The sequence below is a fragment of the Microchirus variegatus genome (genome assembly GCF_963457635.1).
Source record: "Microchirus variegatus genome assembly, chromosome: 3".
Taxonomy (NCBI): Eukaryota; Metazoa; Chordata; class Actinopteri; order Pleuronectiformes; family Soleidae; genus Microchirus; species Microchirus variegatus.
Window position 1 is genome coordinate 762,501 of NC_139804.1, and position 12,500 is coordinate 775,000.

The following is a 12,500-nucleotide window of genomic DNA, read 5'->3' on the forward strand; positions in this document are numbered from 1 at the left end:
ACATCAGTTGAACGTGTGTTACTGTTGTTGTCAGCGTGAGCGTCCAATTAGCGGTGTGTGTGTGTGTGTGGGGGTGTGTCTGTGTGTGTGTGTGTGTGTGTGTGTGTGTCGTTGAAAAGCCTCTCAAATTGATTTCCTGTGTCAGCGTCTGTCGCCGTGTGAGGAGGAAAAAGGAAGGAGAAAAGAAAAACTTCAGCAGAGACGACATTCACTGCAGCATTAAATATGATTCATTTACCTACAGGGAGAGAGGAGGAGGAGGAGGAGGAGGAGGAGGAGGAAGACCACCTGTGTGTGTGTGTGTGTGTGTGTCCTCAGCTCTTACAGAACCACAGACTCATTATTCTGCAGCAGAAACAGCAGACAGACCTCTCTCTAATGAAGTGGACTCTCGTTAGCTCGTTAGCTCGTTAGCTCGTTGCTCTTCGTCTTAATCGTGCGACGTTAAACTGATCGTTAAGGGAAAAAAGTGCGAGCGGTTAAGGGAGAATCTGACATTAAGGGTTTTTACAGCGACTGCAGCGTGATGGAGTCTCAAGGTCGAGCTGCGTGAGATTCAAGGTTGAATCCACTTCAGTCTGTCCTCAACTCGTCAGTCTGTCCTCTTCTGTCCTCGTCTCTTCAGTCTGTCCTCGTCTCTTCAGTCTGTCCTCGTCTCTTCAGTCTGTCCTCGACTCTTCAGTCTGTCCTCGACTCTTCAGTCTGTCCTCTTCTGTCCTCCTCTCTTCAGTCTGTCCTCTTCTGTCCTCGTCTCTTCCGTCTGTCCTCGACTCTTCAGTCTGTCCTCGTCTCTTCAGTCTGTCCTCTTCTGTCCTCCTCTCTTCAGTCTGTCCTCGTCTGTCCTCGTCTCTTCCGTCTGTCCTCGACTCTTCAGTCTGTCCTCGTCTCTTCAGTCTGTCCTCTTCTGTCCTCCTCTCTTCAGTCTGTCCTCGTCTGTCCTCGTCTCTTCAGTCTGTCCTCGACTCTTCAGTCTGTCCTCTTCTGTCCTCGTCTCTTCAGTCTGTCCTCGTCTGTCCTCGTCTCTTCAATCTGTCCTTGTCTCTTCAGTCTGTCCTCTTCTGTCCTCGTCTCTTCAGTCTGTCCTCGTCTGTCCTCGTCTCTTCAATCTGTCCTTGTCTCTTCAGTCTGTCCTCTTCTGTCCTCGTCTCTTCAGTCTGTCCTCTTCTGTCCTCGTCTCTTCAGTCTGTCCTCGACTCTTCAGTCTGTCCTCGTCTCTTCAGTCTGTCCTCGTCTCTTCAGTCTGTCCTCGACTCTTCAGTCTGTCCTCTTCTGTCCTCGTCTCTTCCGTCTGTCCTCGACTCTTCAGTCTGTCCTCGTCTCTTCAGTCTGTCCTCTTCTGTCCTCCTCTCTTCAGTCTGTCCTCGTCTGTCCTCGTCTCTTCCGTCTGTCCTCGACTCTTCAGTCTGTCCTCGTCTCTTCAGTCTGTCCTCTTCTGTCCTCCTCTCTTCAGTCTGTCCTCGTCTGTCCTCGTCTCTTCAGTCTGTCCTCGACTCTTCAGTCTGTCCTCTTCTGTCCTCGTCTCTTCAGTCTGTCCTCGTCTGTCCTCGTCTCTTCAATCTGTCCTTGTCTCTTCAGTCTGTCCTCTTCTGTCCTCGTCTCTTCAGTCTGTCCTCTTCTGTCCTCGTCTCTTCAGTCTGTCCTTGTCTCTTCAGTCTGTCCTCAACTCTTCAGTCTGTCCTCGTCTGTCCTCGTCTCTTCAGTTTTTTGATTTGTAGCGCCACCTCTGGCTGCTCCTTGTTGTTTAATCAGACGAACTGAGTAAATGCGATAATCGCCTGCTGCAAAATGTCGTCACAAACATCACAGAAAAATGAGGATATTTTTATTATTATTTATAAACCAGTAGCAAAAAATGTTAAACAGTTAAAAGTTACTGGACTTTAATTAGGACGACCTTATTTAGAAAGGCTTCAAAATACTTGGATGAATTGAGACAGAGATCGATTGCTTCTGTCTGGTGACCCGGACGTTAACTGACGTTTTTGCAACTGAATTTTTTGAGACTGAATTTTTTAAACTGAATTTTTTGAGAGGGACAAAAAAAACAAAACAGTGCTTTAAATTCTAATTTTCGATGCAAAAAAATTCAGTGTTAGAGATTCGAGTTCAAACTCCGACGGCACAGATTTACTTCCATAGATGGATTTGGTGACATCATCGTCATCATTCGTCCTCGTGTAATGAGATCATCGATACGCCAGGACAGAAAAGGGGGCGGGGCTTGAAGTGGGCGGGGCTGCAAGTCTTATGAATAAAGATCTTGTCGATGAACAGTGATTTTATCTGTGACATTGAAGGTGTAAAGGCAGCGTACATGCTGCTACTTAATAGAGAGTTGTTATTGATTGATTGCTAATGACGGCTAACCCGAGATATGCCTCATATGGGACGCTTTGAGACTCACAGCGTCTTCTCTGTCGTGTCTCAGTCTGAATCCTTACAGCTACGACGAGAGCTGCGTCTCCAGCAGCGTGGACCACCTCCCGCTGGCCGCCCTCCCCCTCCTCGCCGTCGTCTCGCCGCGTTACCAGGACGCCGTGGCGACCGTCATCGCCCGAGCCAACCAGGTTTACCGCGGCTTCCTGCAGTCGGAGGACGGACAGGGATTCAGCGGTCAGGTCAGTCAGTGATTCTATTGGTTTAGAGGTTTATAACGAGCTGTCAATCACCCTAATTGACCAAGGTAAGCCAGAGCTATGGCGCTGAGTAACTGAAGACGCTGCAGAGTCACAGAGTTGTTATTACGCACCACACAGTGAGCATCCATTTACAGACAGTTATCATACTTTTTTTTTTTTTTTTTTCAAAACAAGTTCTTTTTAGATCTGTAGTGACATATAAATAAAATTAAATGGGTTTTTAATAATTTGGTATCTAAGAAATCTCAAATGGCACAGATGGTGCCAAACTGTGCCAACAGAGAGAACGCCCAGACATCTCTTTACTAAAACCTCTGTAATTTCACTCTGCTTCACTTCAGCAGCATCAGACTTTGCACATCTCATGTCCACATGTTGTTACATGACTTCCATGTGTTTTTAAGCTCCTGCTGCATATTTGAAAGGTGATATTTGCTTTAAAATACAATATTTTTTTAGGCGAGAGAAAGAAATCCTTCAGTGATGCTGTGTTCCATGTACATTTACTCTGACACAGTGGCATCTACAGTGAAACTTACAAGTGTTATCTTTATTTTGATACCAAGATAATCAACATAAAGCTAGTAACTGCAGAGATTTACTCCACGACGTCGTAAACTCTAATTAAATCCGACCCTTAGCAGAGTCGCCGTCATCGTCGTGTTATTGACCTTTTTTTTTTTCTTCTTAAAGTATAATAAACTTCATTTATGAGCTGGAAAAATCCATGATTAATCCTCACAGGAAGTGACTTGAAGGACCCATGAAACGCTTTATAACGACCTGTGTTCAGACTATGATGACATCATCGTCATGATGATGTCATCATAGTCTCACTTCTTACATTCGCCGTCGTGATCTTTGACGTCAGCGTCGTCTTCTTCTTCTTGTGTCTGGTTTGTTTATGTCCACGTCGCAGTGACCTCTGACCTCCTCCAGGTGTCTGTAATGCACCTTTTAGCTGAACCCAGAGTTCCCACAGGTCCTTTCTTACGGCAGAAACTGAAAATCACAAAACACTTGAAATCCATGAAAATCTGTTTTTAATCCTCACAGAAAAATGCTTTTCTTTTTGCTGCTACAGTAAGAATCTAACACTTTGGAGGATTTTAGTTATCATGAAATCATTGATCTCTCGTGTGTGTGTGTGTGTGTGTGTGTGTGTGTGTGTGTGTGTGTGTGTGTGTGTGTGTGTGTGTGTGTGTGTGTGTGTGTGTGTGTGTGTGTGTGTGTGTGTGTGTGTGTGTGTGTGTGTGTGTGTGTGTTTTCTCTGATTTCCTCCTCTCTCTCTCTCTCGTCCCTGTTTTCTCAGCGTCTCAGGACTTTTGTGTGTTCACGCGTGAACTGAACGTGAATCTCGTGTCTCCTGTGTGTGTGTGTGTGTGTGTGCGTGTGTGTGTGTGTGTGTCTCAGGTTTGTCTGATGGGCGACTGTGTGGGCGGAGTCTTGTGCTTCGACGCCCTGTGCTTCAGTAACCAGCAGAGATCTGGCAGCAGGAACGACAGCACTGAGAGTCTCAAGGTATAAATAATCCAATAATCCAGATTATTTCCTCACCATGAAGATGTCACATGATCTCTCACCTCACTGTTACACGTGCGTGACCTTTGACCCTGAGAGTGTCTTACGTAATAAATGACAAAAACCTTCAGAATATTATCAGAGAAACAACAGCTGACTCTGATGTGCGGCATCTGCCTAGACAGGTTGTGGTGAAAGGAAAAACAGGAGCAGAAATGCAACAATTAAATCAAGTTATGATAATTATAAAGTTAGAAATATCATTTCACCAACTATTTAAACACACCTATGAGCAAAATTAGCAAAAAAACTCAAATATTTTCAAACTCAGATTGAGTTTGTGTTGAATTTGTGAAAAAACTCGTTTTTTATGAACAAAAATGAAATAAAATCAAGTCTTTAATCTTAAGTCGTTTATTATAATGAGGGAAAAACGTCAACATTCTGTGTTTGAGGTCAGGGTTCTGACCTTTTTCTGTTTTCTTTCTAAAAAAAGGTTTATATTCTGAGATTCAAGTCTCAAATCGCTGAGTGTTTCCTTCTTTTTCTGAGAATTCTGATTTTTAAGGCAGAATCTCCTCATTTTTAAGGGGAAAAAAACCCTGACTGCAATCTTTAAATTCTGAGATTTAAAGTCAGAATTCTCAGGGGAAAAAAGTTTCTCTGAGTTTTAAGTTTTGGAAGAAAAAAAAAGTATTTTTCTTCCAGTTTTCTTTACAGTTTTGAGTGAAAAATACTCCGAATCTGGGAATTCTGTAATTCAGGACAGAGTTTATATTCTGCGAAAAAACTCTTTTGTTTTAGTTTGTGTCCTCGTCTTCCGGCTCCTCCCACCTGACGATGATGATGATGATGTTTCACTTCCTGGTCTGAATGTCAGTCTTTGCTTTCCCTCTCAGGAGAACTCGGGCGGCCCGAACAGAGACTCCAGTCCTGGTCTGAGCTCCAGTCCTGGTCTTAGCTCCAGTCCTGGTCTGAGCTCCAGTAAAAGACTGAGCAAGAGCAACATCGACGTCTCTGCACCCAACGAAGGTCACGGTCAGACGGAGGCGCCGCTGAGTCGCAAACAGAGCGACTCGTACGACGGAGACACTTCGTCCACCGGGCAACACGGCTTCTTCTCCAGGTCAGACACCGTAACGACACAAATATACACACGTCATCACCAGGTATGACCACTAGGTGTGCTGGTCCATGACCATGTGGGGGCCTTTATTTTTTTTTTTTTAAGAAAACTTCATCAGAAACACCGACAGACTATTTTCTATTGATGGAAATGTTTATACCTGTGAAGAACCAGATTTGGTCCCCACAGTGAAAACGGTCCCCACAGCGTTGGTGAAATGTCAGGGCTCGGTCCTCACCGGGATGGAGAAACAAACACACGTGAATGTTTGATGATGAGTTCACTTTAGATCCTGACTTATTCATTATTAAACGTTAAAAATAGCCTGAGCTGAAGAACAAGTATGATGAAACTGTTTCTTCACTCATTCATTCACTCATTTATTCACTCAGTCACTCAGTCAGGTCTCTCTCTATGTCTCTCTCTCTCTCTCTCTCTCTCTCTCTCTGCTGCGTCTCCTCCTCTTCATCAGTATGTGCAGCAGCAGCTCGGCCTCTGCTCGTCTATAAATAGCCTGTTTGTGTCTGTGCTGAGGGTAAAATTAGCTGCCTCACACAACCTGCACGGGCTGCTGCTGCTGATGCTAATGCTAATGCTAATGCTAATGCTGCTGATGCTGATGCTAATGCTAATGCTAATGCTGCTGCTGCAGACTGAGGATCACATGTGAGAGACTCCTCACCACACGTTTTACCCTCATTTAACATCTTCACACTCATTGTGACGACGCCTTACGTTCAACAGGTTCGGTTAAGTGAAGACGCTGCAGAGTCACAGAGTTGTTATTACGCACCGCACAGGGAGCATCCATTTACAGACAGTTATCATACTTTTTTTTTTTTTTTTTCAAAACAAGTTATTTTTAGATCTGTAGTGACATGTAAATAAAATTAAATTGTTTTTTTAATAATTTGGTACCTAAGAAATCTCAAATGGCACAGATGGTGCCAAACTGTGCCAACAGAGAGAACGCCCAGACATCTCTTTACTAAAACCTCTGTAATTTCACTCTGCTTCACTTCAGCAGCATCAGACTTTGCACAGCTCATGTCCACATGTTGTTACATGACCTCCATGTGTTTTTAAGCTCCTACTGCATATTTTAAAGGTGATATTTGCTTTAAAATGCAATATTTCTTTAGGCGAAGGAAAAAAAATCCTTCAGTTATGCTGTGTTCCATGTACATTTACTCTGACACAGTGGCATCTACAGTGAAACTTACACCTCTGGTGGAATCTCACAAGCGTTATCTGTATTTTGATACCAAGATAATCCACATAGCGCTTGTAACTGCAGAGATTTACTCTATTTAGTTTGGGCTTGTCATTTTAGAGCAGAGACTCCAAAAAGAGGCTCTGGGAAGAAGTGGTTAAAATTGTTAATACAGTATTTTAACTTGCAGTGAACTGATATTGAAAGTTAGACGTTGTTGAATCTTTCAGAACGAACGACTGAGAACAACTTCTGAAAGATGACGTCAACATTTTTAGTTTTAATCACTAACGTTACCTTTAAAAAGAAGCTGGTTAATATCTCATATATCTTAGCATTTACCCTTTCTTTTCCTTTGCTTGGTCCAGTTTGTCGTCTTCACTGATTTCACGTTCAAACTAAAGTTTACAGCTGAGATTAAGTTAAAAAAAAAAATCAGTTTAAAGAGCTTTAAAGGCGTCAGTGTCATCGTTCAGCTGCACAAACTGTTTATTTTACACTTCGCTCTGGAACGAAACAGAAATGTACAAACGAGGTTCATGTGGGAGCGAAGGATTTCTGTTTCACGAGGCGGAAAATAATTGTGCACGAGGTGAAGAGTAATTCAATGTTTCACGTGCTAGTGAACAAAAAATGCACTTTCTGGATAAATTTAACGTGATTTCTACGAGTGGAAACGAGGAAACGGCACAAACTCTACGAGAAAGAAAAGATGAACGGACTTTTAATGTCTTCAGAGAATAAAAATAGAAAGAAGTGAACGGTGCATGGAAAAAAGAGAGAGAGAGAGAGAGAGAGAGAGAGAGAGAGAGAGAGAAGTCAATAATTAAAAAATGGAAGCAAAAATCCAAACAAAGCGTCGTTGGTTTAGCTGCAGACAGTCGGCTAATGTCAAGATTAATGAGGCAGAAAAGACGAGTCTGTTCAAACATCTGTGAGAAGAAGATTCTGAGTAAAAACACACAACGATGACGGGAATATTCACATGATTCTGTTTTAATCACCTGAATTCACAGATCATACACTTGATTTTCTTTGTTATTGATATAGAACAATAGAACTGATTCACTTTCTTTATTCAGGATTTCTCTTCTGTTCTGAGTCCACATCTCAGTTCAGTCCTTTTCTACACTGTGTACATTTTTGGATATTGTGCATTCTTCACTTATTTTTATTACTTACTCTACATTAGAGTGTTATTTAATTACATTTTTACCATATTGTCTTTTATTTTATTCTATTTTTACTAGGTCTGTCAAAATTAACGCGCTAACGCAGGATGATTAATGTGGAATTAACGCGTTAACGCACTTTCTCACTTTCATCGCGCTGCGGGTGTTAAATCATAACATTAACAGTCACTGTCTAACTAACGGGGACACAGACAGCAGCTAACATTAGCGTCAGAATGCTAGCTGACGCTAACGCTAACTAGCAGAAGCAGTGCTTCGAAGGTGCTGATGAGGAATTTCCTGCCGTGGGTTTAGTAAAAAAAACAATTTAACTTCTATACTTTATATTTTGTTTATAATTATTTACAGTATTTTATTTTTTCTATATATTTATATTGTCTTATAATGTTTTGTTTTTTTTAAATTGTAATGTTTATTTTTTACTAAGTTTGTATAGGTTTTTTTTTAAGGTTATTTACAGTATTTTATTGTTCTTTACATCTATATTTTCACATACTTTATTTATCTCTCCTTTCCTACAACAATATAAAGAGAAAATTAGAATTTTTCTGGCATATTTACGAATGGTAATTAATGGTAATTAATGGTAATTAATCTTGATTAATCCACAGCTACCCTGTGATTAATCTGATTCAAAATGTTAATATTTTGACAGCCCTAATTTTACCTCTTATCTTACATTTTATTTCTTTTTTTACTTATATTTATAGTGTCATTTTCTACTATATTGTATTTAATTTATCCTATTTTTACTCTTATCTTTACGTTTTATTTCTTTTTATTTATTATGCCCTTACACATTTCTGCACCTCTTGTCGCTTTAACTGAGCTGTTGTAAATGTGTGTTTCCGCCCCGGGGGAGGAATAAAGTCATTCAATTCAAATTCAGTTAATAATGGATTCCTTTTCTCATTTTAGGGTTAAACTAAACACTAAATCCTCCCAGAAATAAGAATAAAAGAGAATTCTTTATATCAGATGTGAGGATTCTCTATAAAACAGGTATAAAAATACCTATTTTTATTTCTGTCCCTTTCGTAAAAGAAATATTTACGTTTTCTCACCTCAAGGACATCAATATAAAGTAAAGAGCAATAATAACTCATGCGTTCCTCACTATTATACTTTCATTCAAAGGTCAATTATTTGAGTGATTCATCTTCAAACTGAGCCAGTTTCCCAGTCGCTGTTGTATTTTCATGGACTGACGTTGGTTGAAAATGTGTTTTAATTCAATTCTATTCAATTGTATTTATATAAATATCCATAATTCATAAGGATTTTTACATGGTAAAGGTCACGACCTTAGCATTATGACAGAGAACAGAAACACGAGCACTTGGACCCAACGAAATCTCATCATTATGTAGAAAATATTGGAGAAAATATTGCACATTTTGTGGGTTTTTCATGGTAAAAGTTTTAAAAATGTCACTTTAACATGCAGACAAATGGGCAAAAGAGTCACAGATGGACGTTTTGAGGCTCAGGTGTAAAAGGGTTAATGATGGAGTTTGATGTTAAACAGCAGTTTAAAGGAGGACTCAGTTTTATATGTAAGGTCAAGACATTTTCTTCTTTCAAGGTTTAAAGATCACTTTTTCTTTTCCGTCTCATAAATGTCGTCTCATTAAACGCTCTGTGCGACCGACCTTTACAAAAACCCGCCGCAGTCGTCGTGATGTCTCTCCACAGTCAAAGCGTCCAAACAGTTTTTGCTGATTCTCCGTCTACGGGAAAAAATAATGTAAGATCTGATTGTTTTTGTTGTGTTTGTGTGAATCTACAGTTTAATGAAAGAGAGCACAGAGCTGCGCGGTGGCGGCGGTAGCGGCGGCAGCACCAGCGCCACCTGTCTGCTGATGAACCCGGGGCGCTTTGATTTCGAGGTGTCGGACTGTTTCCTGCTGGGATGTCCGCTCGGACTCGTGCTGGCCATGAGACGCACCGTCCTCCCGGCTGTCCAAGGTGAGAACCACACACACACACGTGACTGAACCATGTTGCCATTTAAATTGACGCCAAATCTGTAATCTGGATCAGATCCAGATGGAACCTGGTCCGATGGTAGAGAGTCTGGTCCCGTATCTACTCACCAAATTTTGTACAAATCCGATAAGTTTTGACCAGAGAATGTTTTATTTGATTCAACAGTTTTTTCCCCATTACACAAAATATGGATTTCTTGAAATTGGATCAGTTTTTGTGACGTCGCCTGTGAACAGATTCTTACCAAAATTGAATGGAAACATAGTCGGGTGATGACCTAGACATGACAGAAAAATCACATTGATCCGTCAAAGACTGTGGACAGGAAGTCGCTAAGAGAGGGTCAAACTTATGCAGATGATAACACAAGCGAGAATAGAAATAGATAGAATATCACTTCATTAAAGGTGATTAAAGGACTTGTGTTTACAGCAGCAGGAGAATAAATGACAGAGTAATGAATTAGCAATTATAGATAATAAATCAATTAATGTTAGAAAGTAAATTCATGTATAATCATGCAACATGTATGTGGGGTGGCGTTTTAAAATTTGATTTAGTGCAATATAAAAAGTAATTTATTATTAAGTAAGCTTACGTATAAGTTAAGTGTAAAAAGTATTTTTTTTTTTTACATAGTTTTTGTAATAGGTTAGATAATCAGATAATAATTACTTAAATCTTCATGATTTGTGCTATAAAAGTTACCAGATTGTAGTCAAATGGTCTCAATATCTCATCTTTTTATATTTTTATTGATTTTTCTGTAAAAATATGTCAACAAGGAATAAAAAAAAAAAAACAGGTTCAACGGCGGTTAAAGGCGTCAATGTTAGCGCACGTTAACGCACAACGTGTTTCCACGATGACTGACCGGAAAAAGACGCGTGTGATTCCCGATTGTTAAAATGAGTCTCTAAAGTAATGCTAACGTTTAAAAACAGAGGCACACATATGCAGTACACAGGTATGCTAACGTTATTTGTTAGCGCTGCTCTTTTCCTTTAATAAACAGACCGCTCCTGTCCGACTGTAGGCTAACGCTAACGTCGCTAAACGAGCTAATGCAGCGGATGCAAATGTGGAGGTCATGCGCGTCTATTTCAGGTCAGTCGTCATGGAAACGTGTCATGCCTTAGCGCGCGTTAACCTTTTGCACAGCACCACTTTCACCACAACCTGTCTAGGCAGATGCTGCACACCTTTGAGTCTGGTTCTTGGAGTTTGTTTACTCTCCGCTGACCCCTAGTGTTAGCTCAAACTGTGAACTGTTGGTTTTCTGTATAAAAACAGAGGTACACATACGCTGTACACAGGTACGCTGGTTAGTTGTTAGCGCCGCTCTTTTCCTTTAATAAACAGACCGCTCTGGTCCGACTGTAGGCTAACGCTAACGGCGCTAAACGAGCTAATGCAGCGGATGCAAATGTGGCGGTGTCGCGGCACGTAAACATGACGCCGTGCACGTCTTTTTCCGGTTATGCGTTAACCTTTTGCACAGCACCGCTTTCACCACAACCTGTCTAGGCAGATGCTGCACACCTTTGAGTCTGGTTCTTGGAGTTTGTTTTCTCTCCGCTGACCCCTAGTGTTTGGTTTGCTCAAACTGTGAACTGTTGGATTTCTGTTTGAAAACAGAGGCACACACACGCCGGTTATTTGTTAGCGTCCCTTCTTTTCCGACTGTAGGCTAACGCTAACGGCGCTAAACGAGCTAATTCAGCGGCTGCAAATGTGGCGGTGTCGCGGCACGTAAACATGACGCCGCGCGCGTCTTTTTTCCGGTTATGCGTTAACGTGCGTTAACCTAGTAACGTCATTTTCAAACTCCGCCTCCACACTCTTTGACGACTGTTGTGTTTCCTGTTCCGAGGTTAAAAAGCGACTCAGTCTTTTTGACTCTGTCCTCCTGTGTCTTCCCTTCAGTCCATCACCTTCATCCGGCCTGTTCTCAGATCTTTAACCTCTTCTACCCGTCCGACCCGTCGGCCTCCAGACTTGAGCCTCTGCTGCAGCCGCGCTTCCACAAGCTGCCGCCGTTCGCCGTCCCTCGTTACCAACGTTACCCTCTGGGCGACGGACGCTCGCTGCTCGTGGGTAAGAAGCTGAAATCACTCAGTGAATATTTCATGTTTCCTCTATGTCTCTCTGTCTCTATGTCTCTATGTCTCTATGTCTCTATGTCTCTATGTCTCTCTGTCTCTATGTCTCTATGTCTCTATGTCTCTATGTCTCTCTGCTCTCGTCGTCTTCTCTTATTAACCAACTCTTATGGAATTTGCATTTTAAAGCTGACGAAGAATCCTTTCAGGAATTCTGTCAGTGAGAGCAGGTCAGAGCTGACTTTATTAAAAGTACTTAAATACTTTATTAAAAGTACTTAAATACTTTATTAAAAGTACTTTAATACGTTATTAAAAGTACTTTCATAAAGTCACATTTGAGTTATAGTACAAGTGTGTGAGCAGAAAACGACTTTGGGAGAAAGTGAAGTCACTTTTTTATAAAATGACTTCAGTAAAAGTCACTCATTCACACACTCGTTCGTTCACTCACTCACTCACTCACTCATTCACTCGTTCACTCACTCACTCACTCACTCACTCATTCACTCACTCACTCATTCACTCACTCACTCACTCACTCATTCACACACTCGTTCGTTCACTCACTCACTCACTCACTCACTCACTCATTCACACACTCATTCATTCACTCACTTAGTCTCTCATTCATTCATTCACTCATTGATTCACTCACTCATTCACACACTTGTTCGTTCACTCACTCACTCATTCACTCACACTCATTCATTCACA

At 41.3% G+C, this 12,500-nt stretch overlaps 1 protein-coding gene across 1 annotated transcript in view; it reads left to right on the top strand.

The window, feature by feature from the left end:
• The window catches only part of pitpnm3 (PITPNM family member 3), a gene marked incomplete at its 3' end in the record, with an annotated part of 41,242 nt that overhangs the window by 8,177 nt on the left and 20,565 nt on the right, over nucleotides 1–12,500 (top strand). Inside the window, exons 4-8 of the mRNA XM_083886303.1 lie at nucleotides 2,429–2,618; nucleotides 4,053–4,160; nucleotides 5,060–5,286; nucleotides 9,482–9,660; nucleotides 11,608–11,778. Of these exons, the coding sequence (XP_083742429.1) occupies nucleotides 2,429–2,618; nucleotides 4,053–4,160; nucleotides 5,060–5,286; nucleotides 9,482–9,660; nucleotides 11,608–11,778 (875 nt within the window). The remainder of the gene's footprint in view (nucleotides 1–2,428; nucleotides 2,619–4,052; nucleotides 4,161–5,059; nucleotides 5,287–9,481; nucleotides 9,661–11,607; nucleotides 11,779–12,500) is intronic.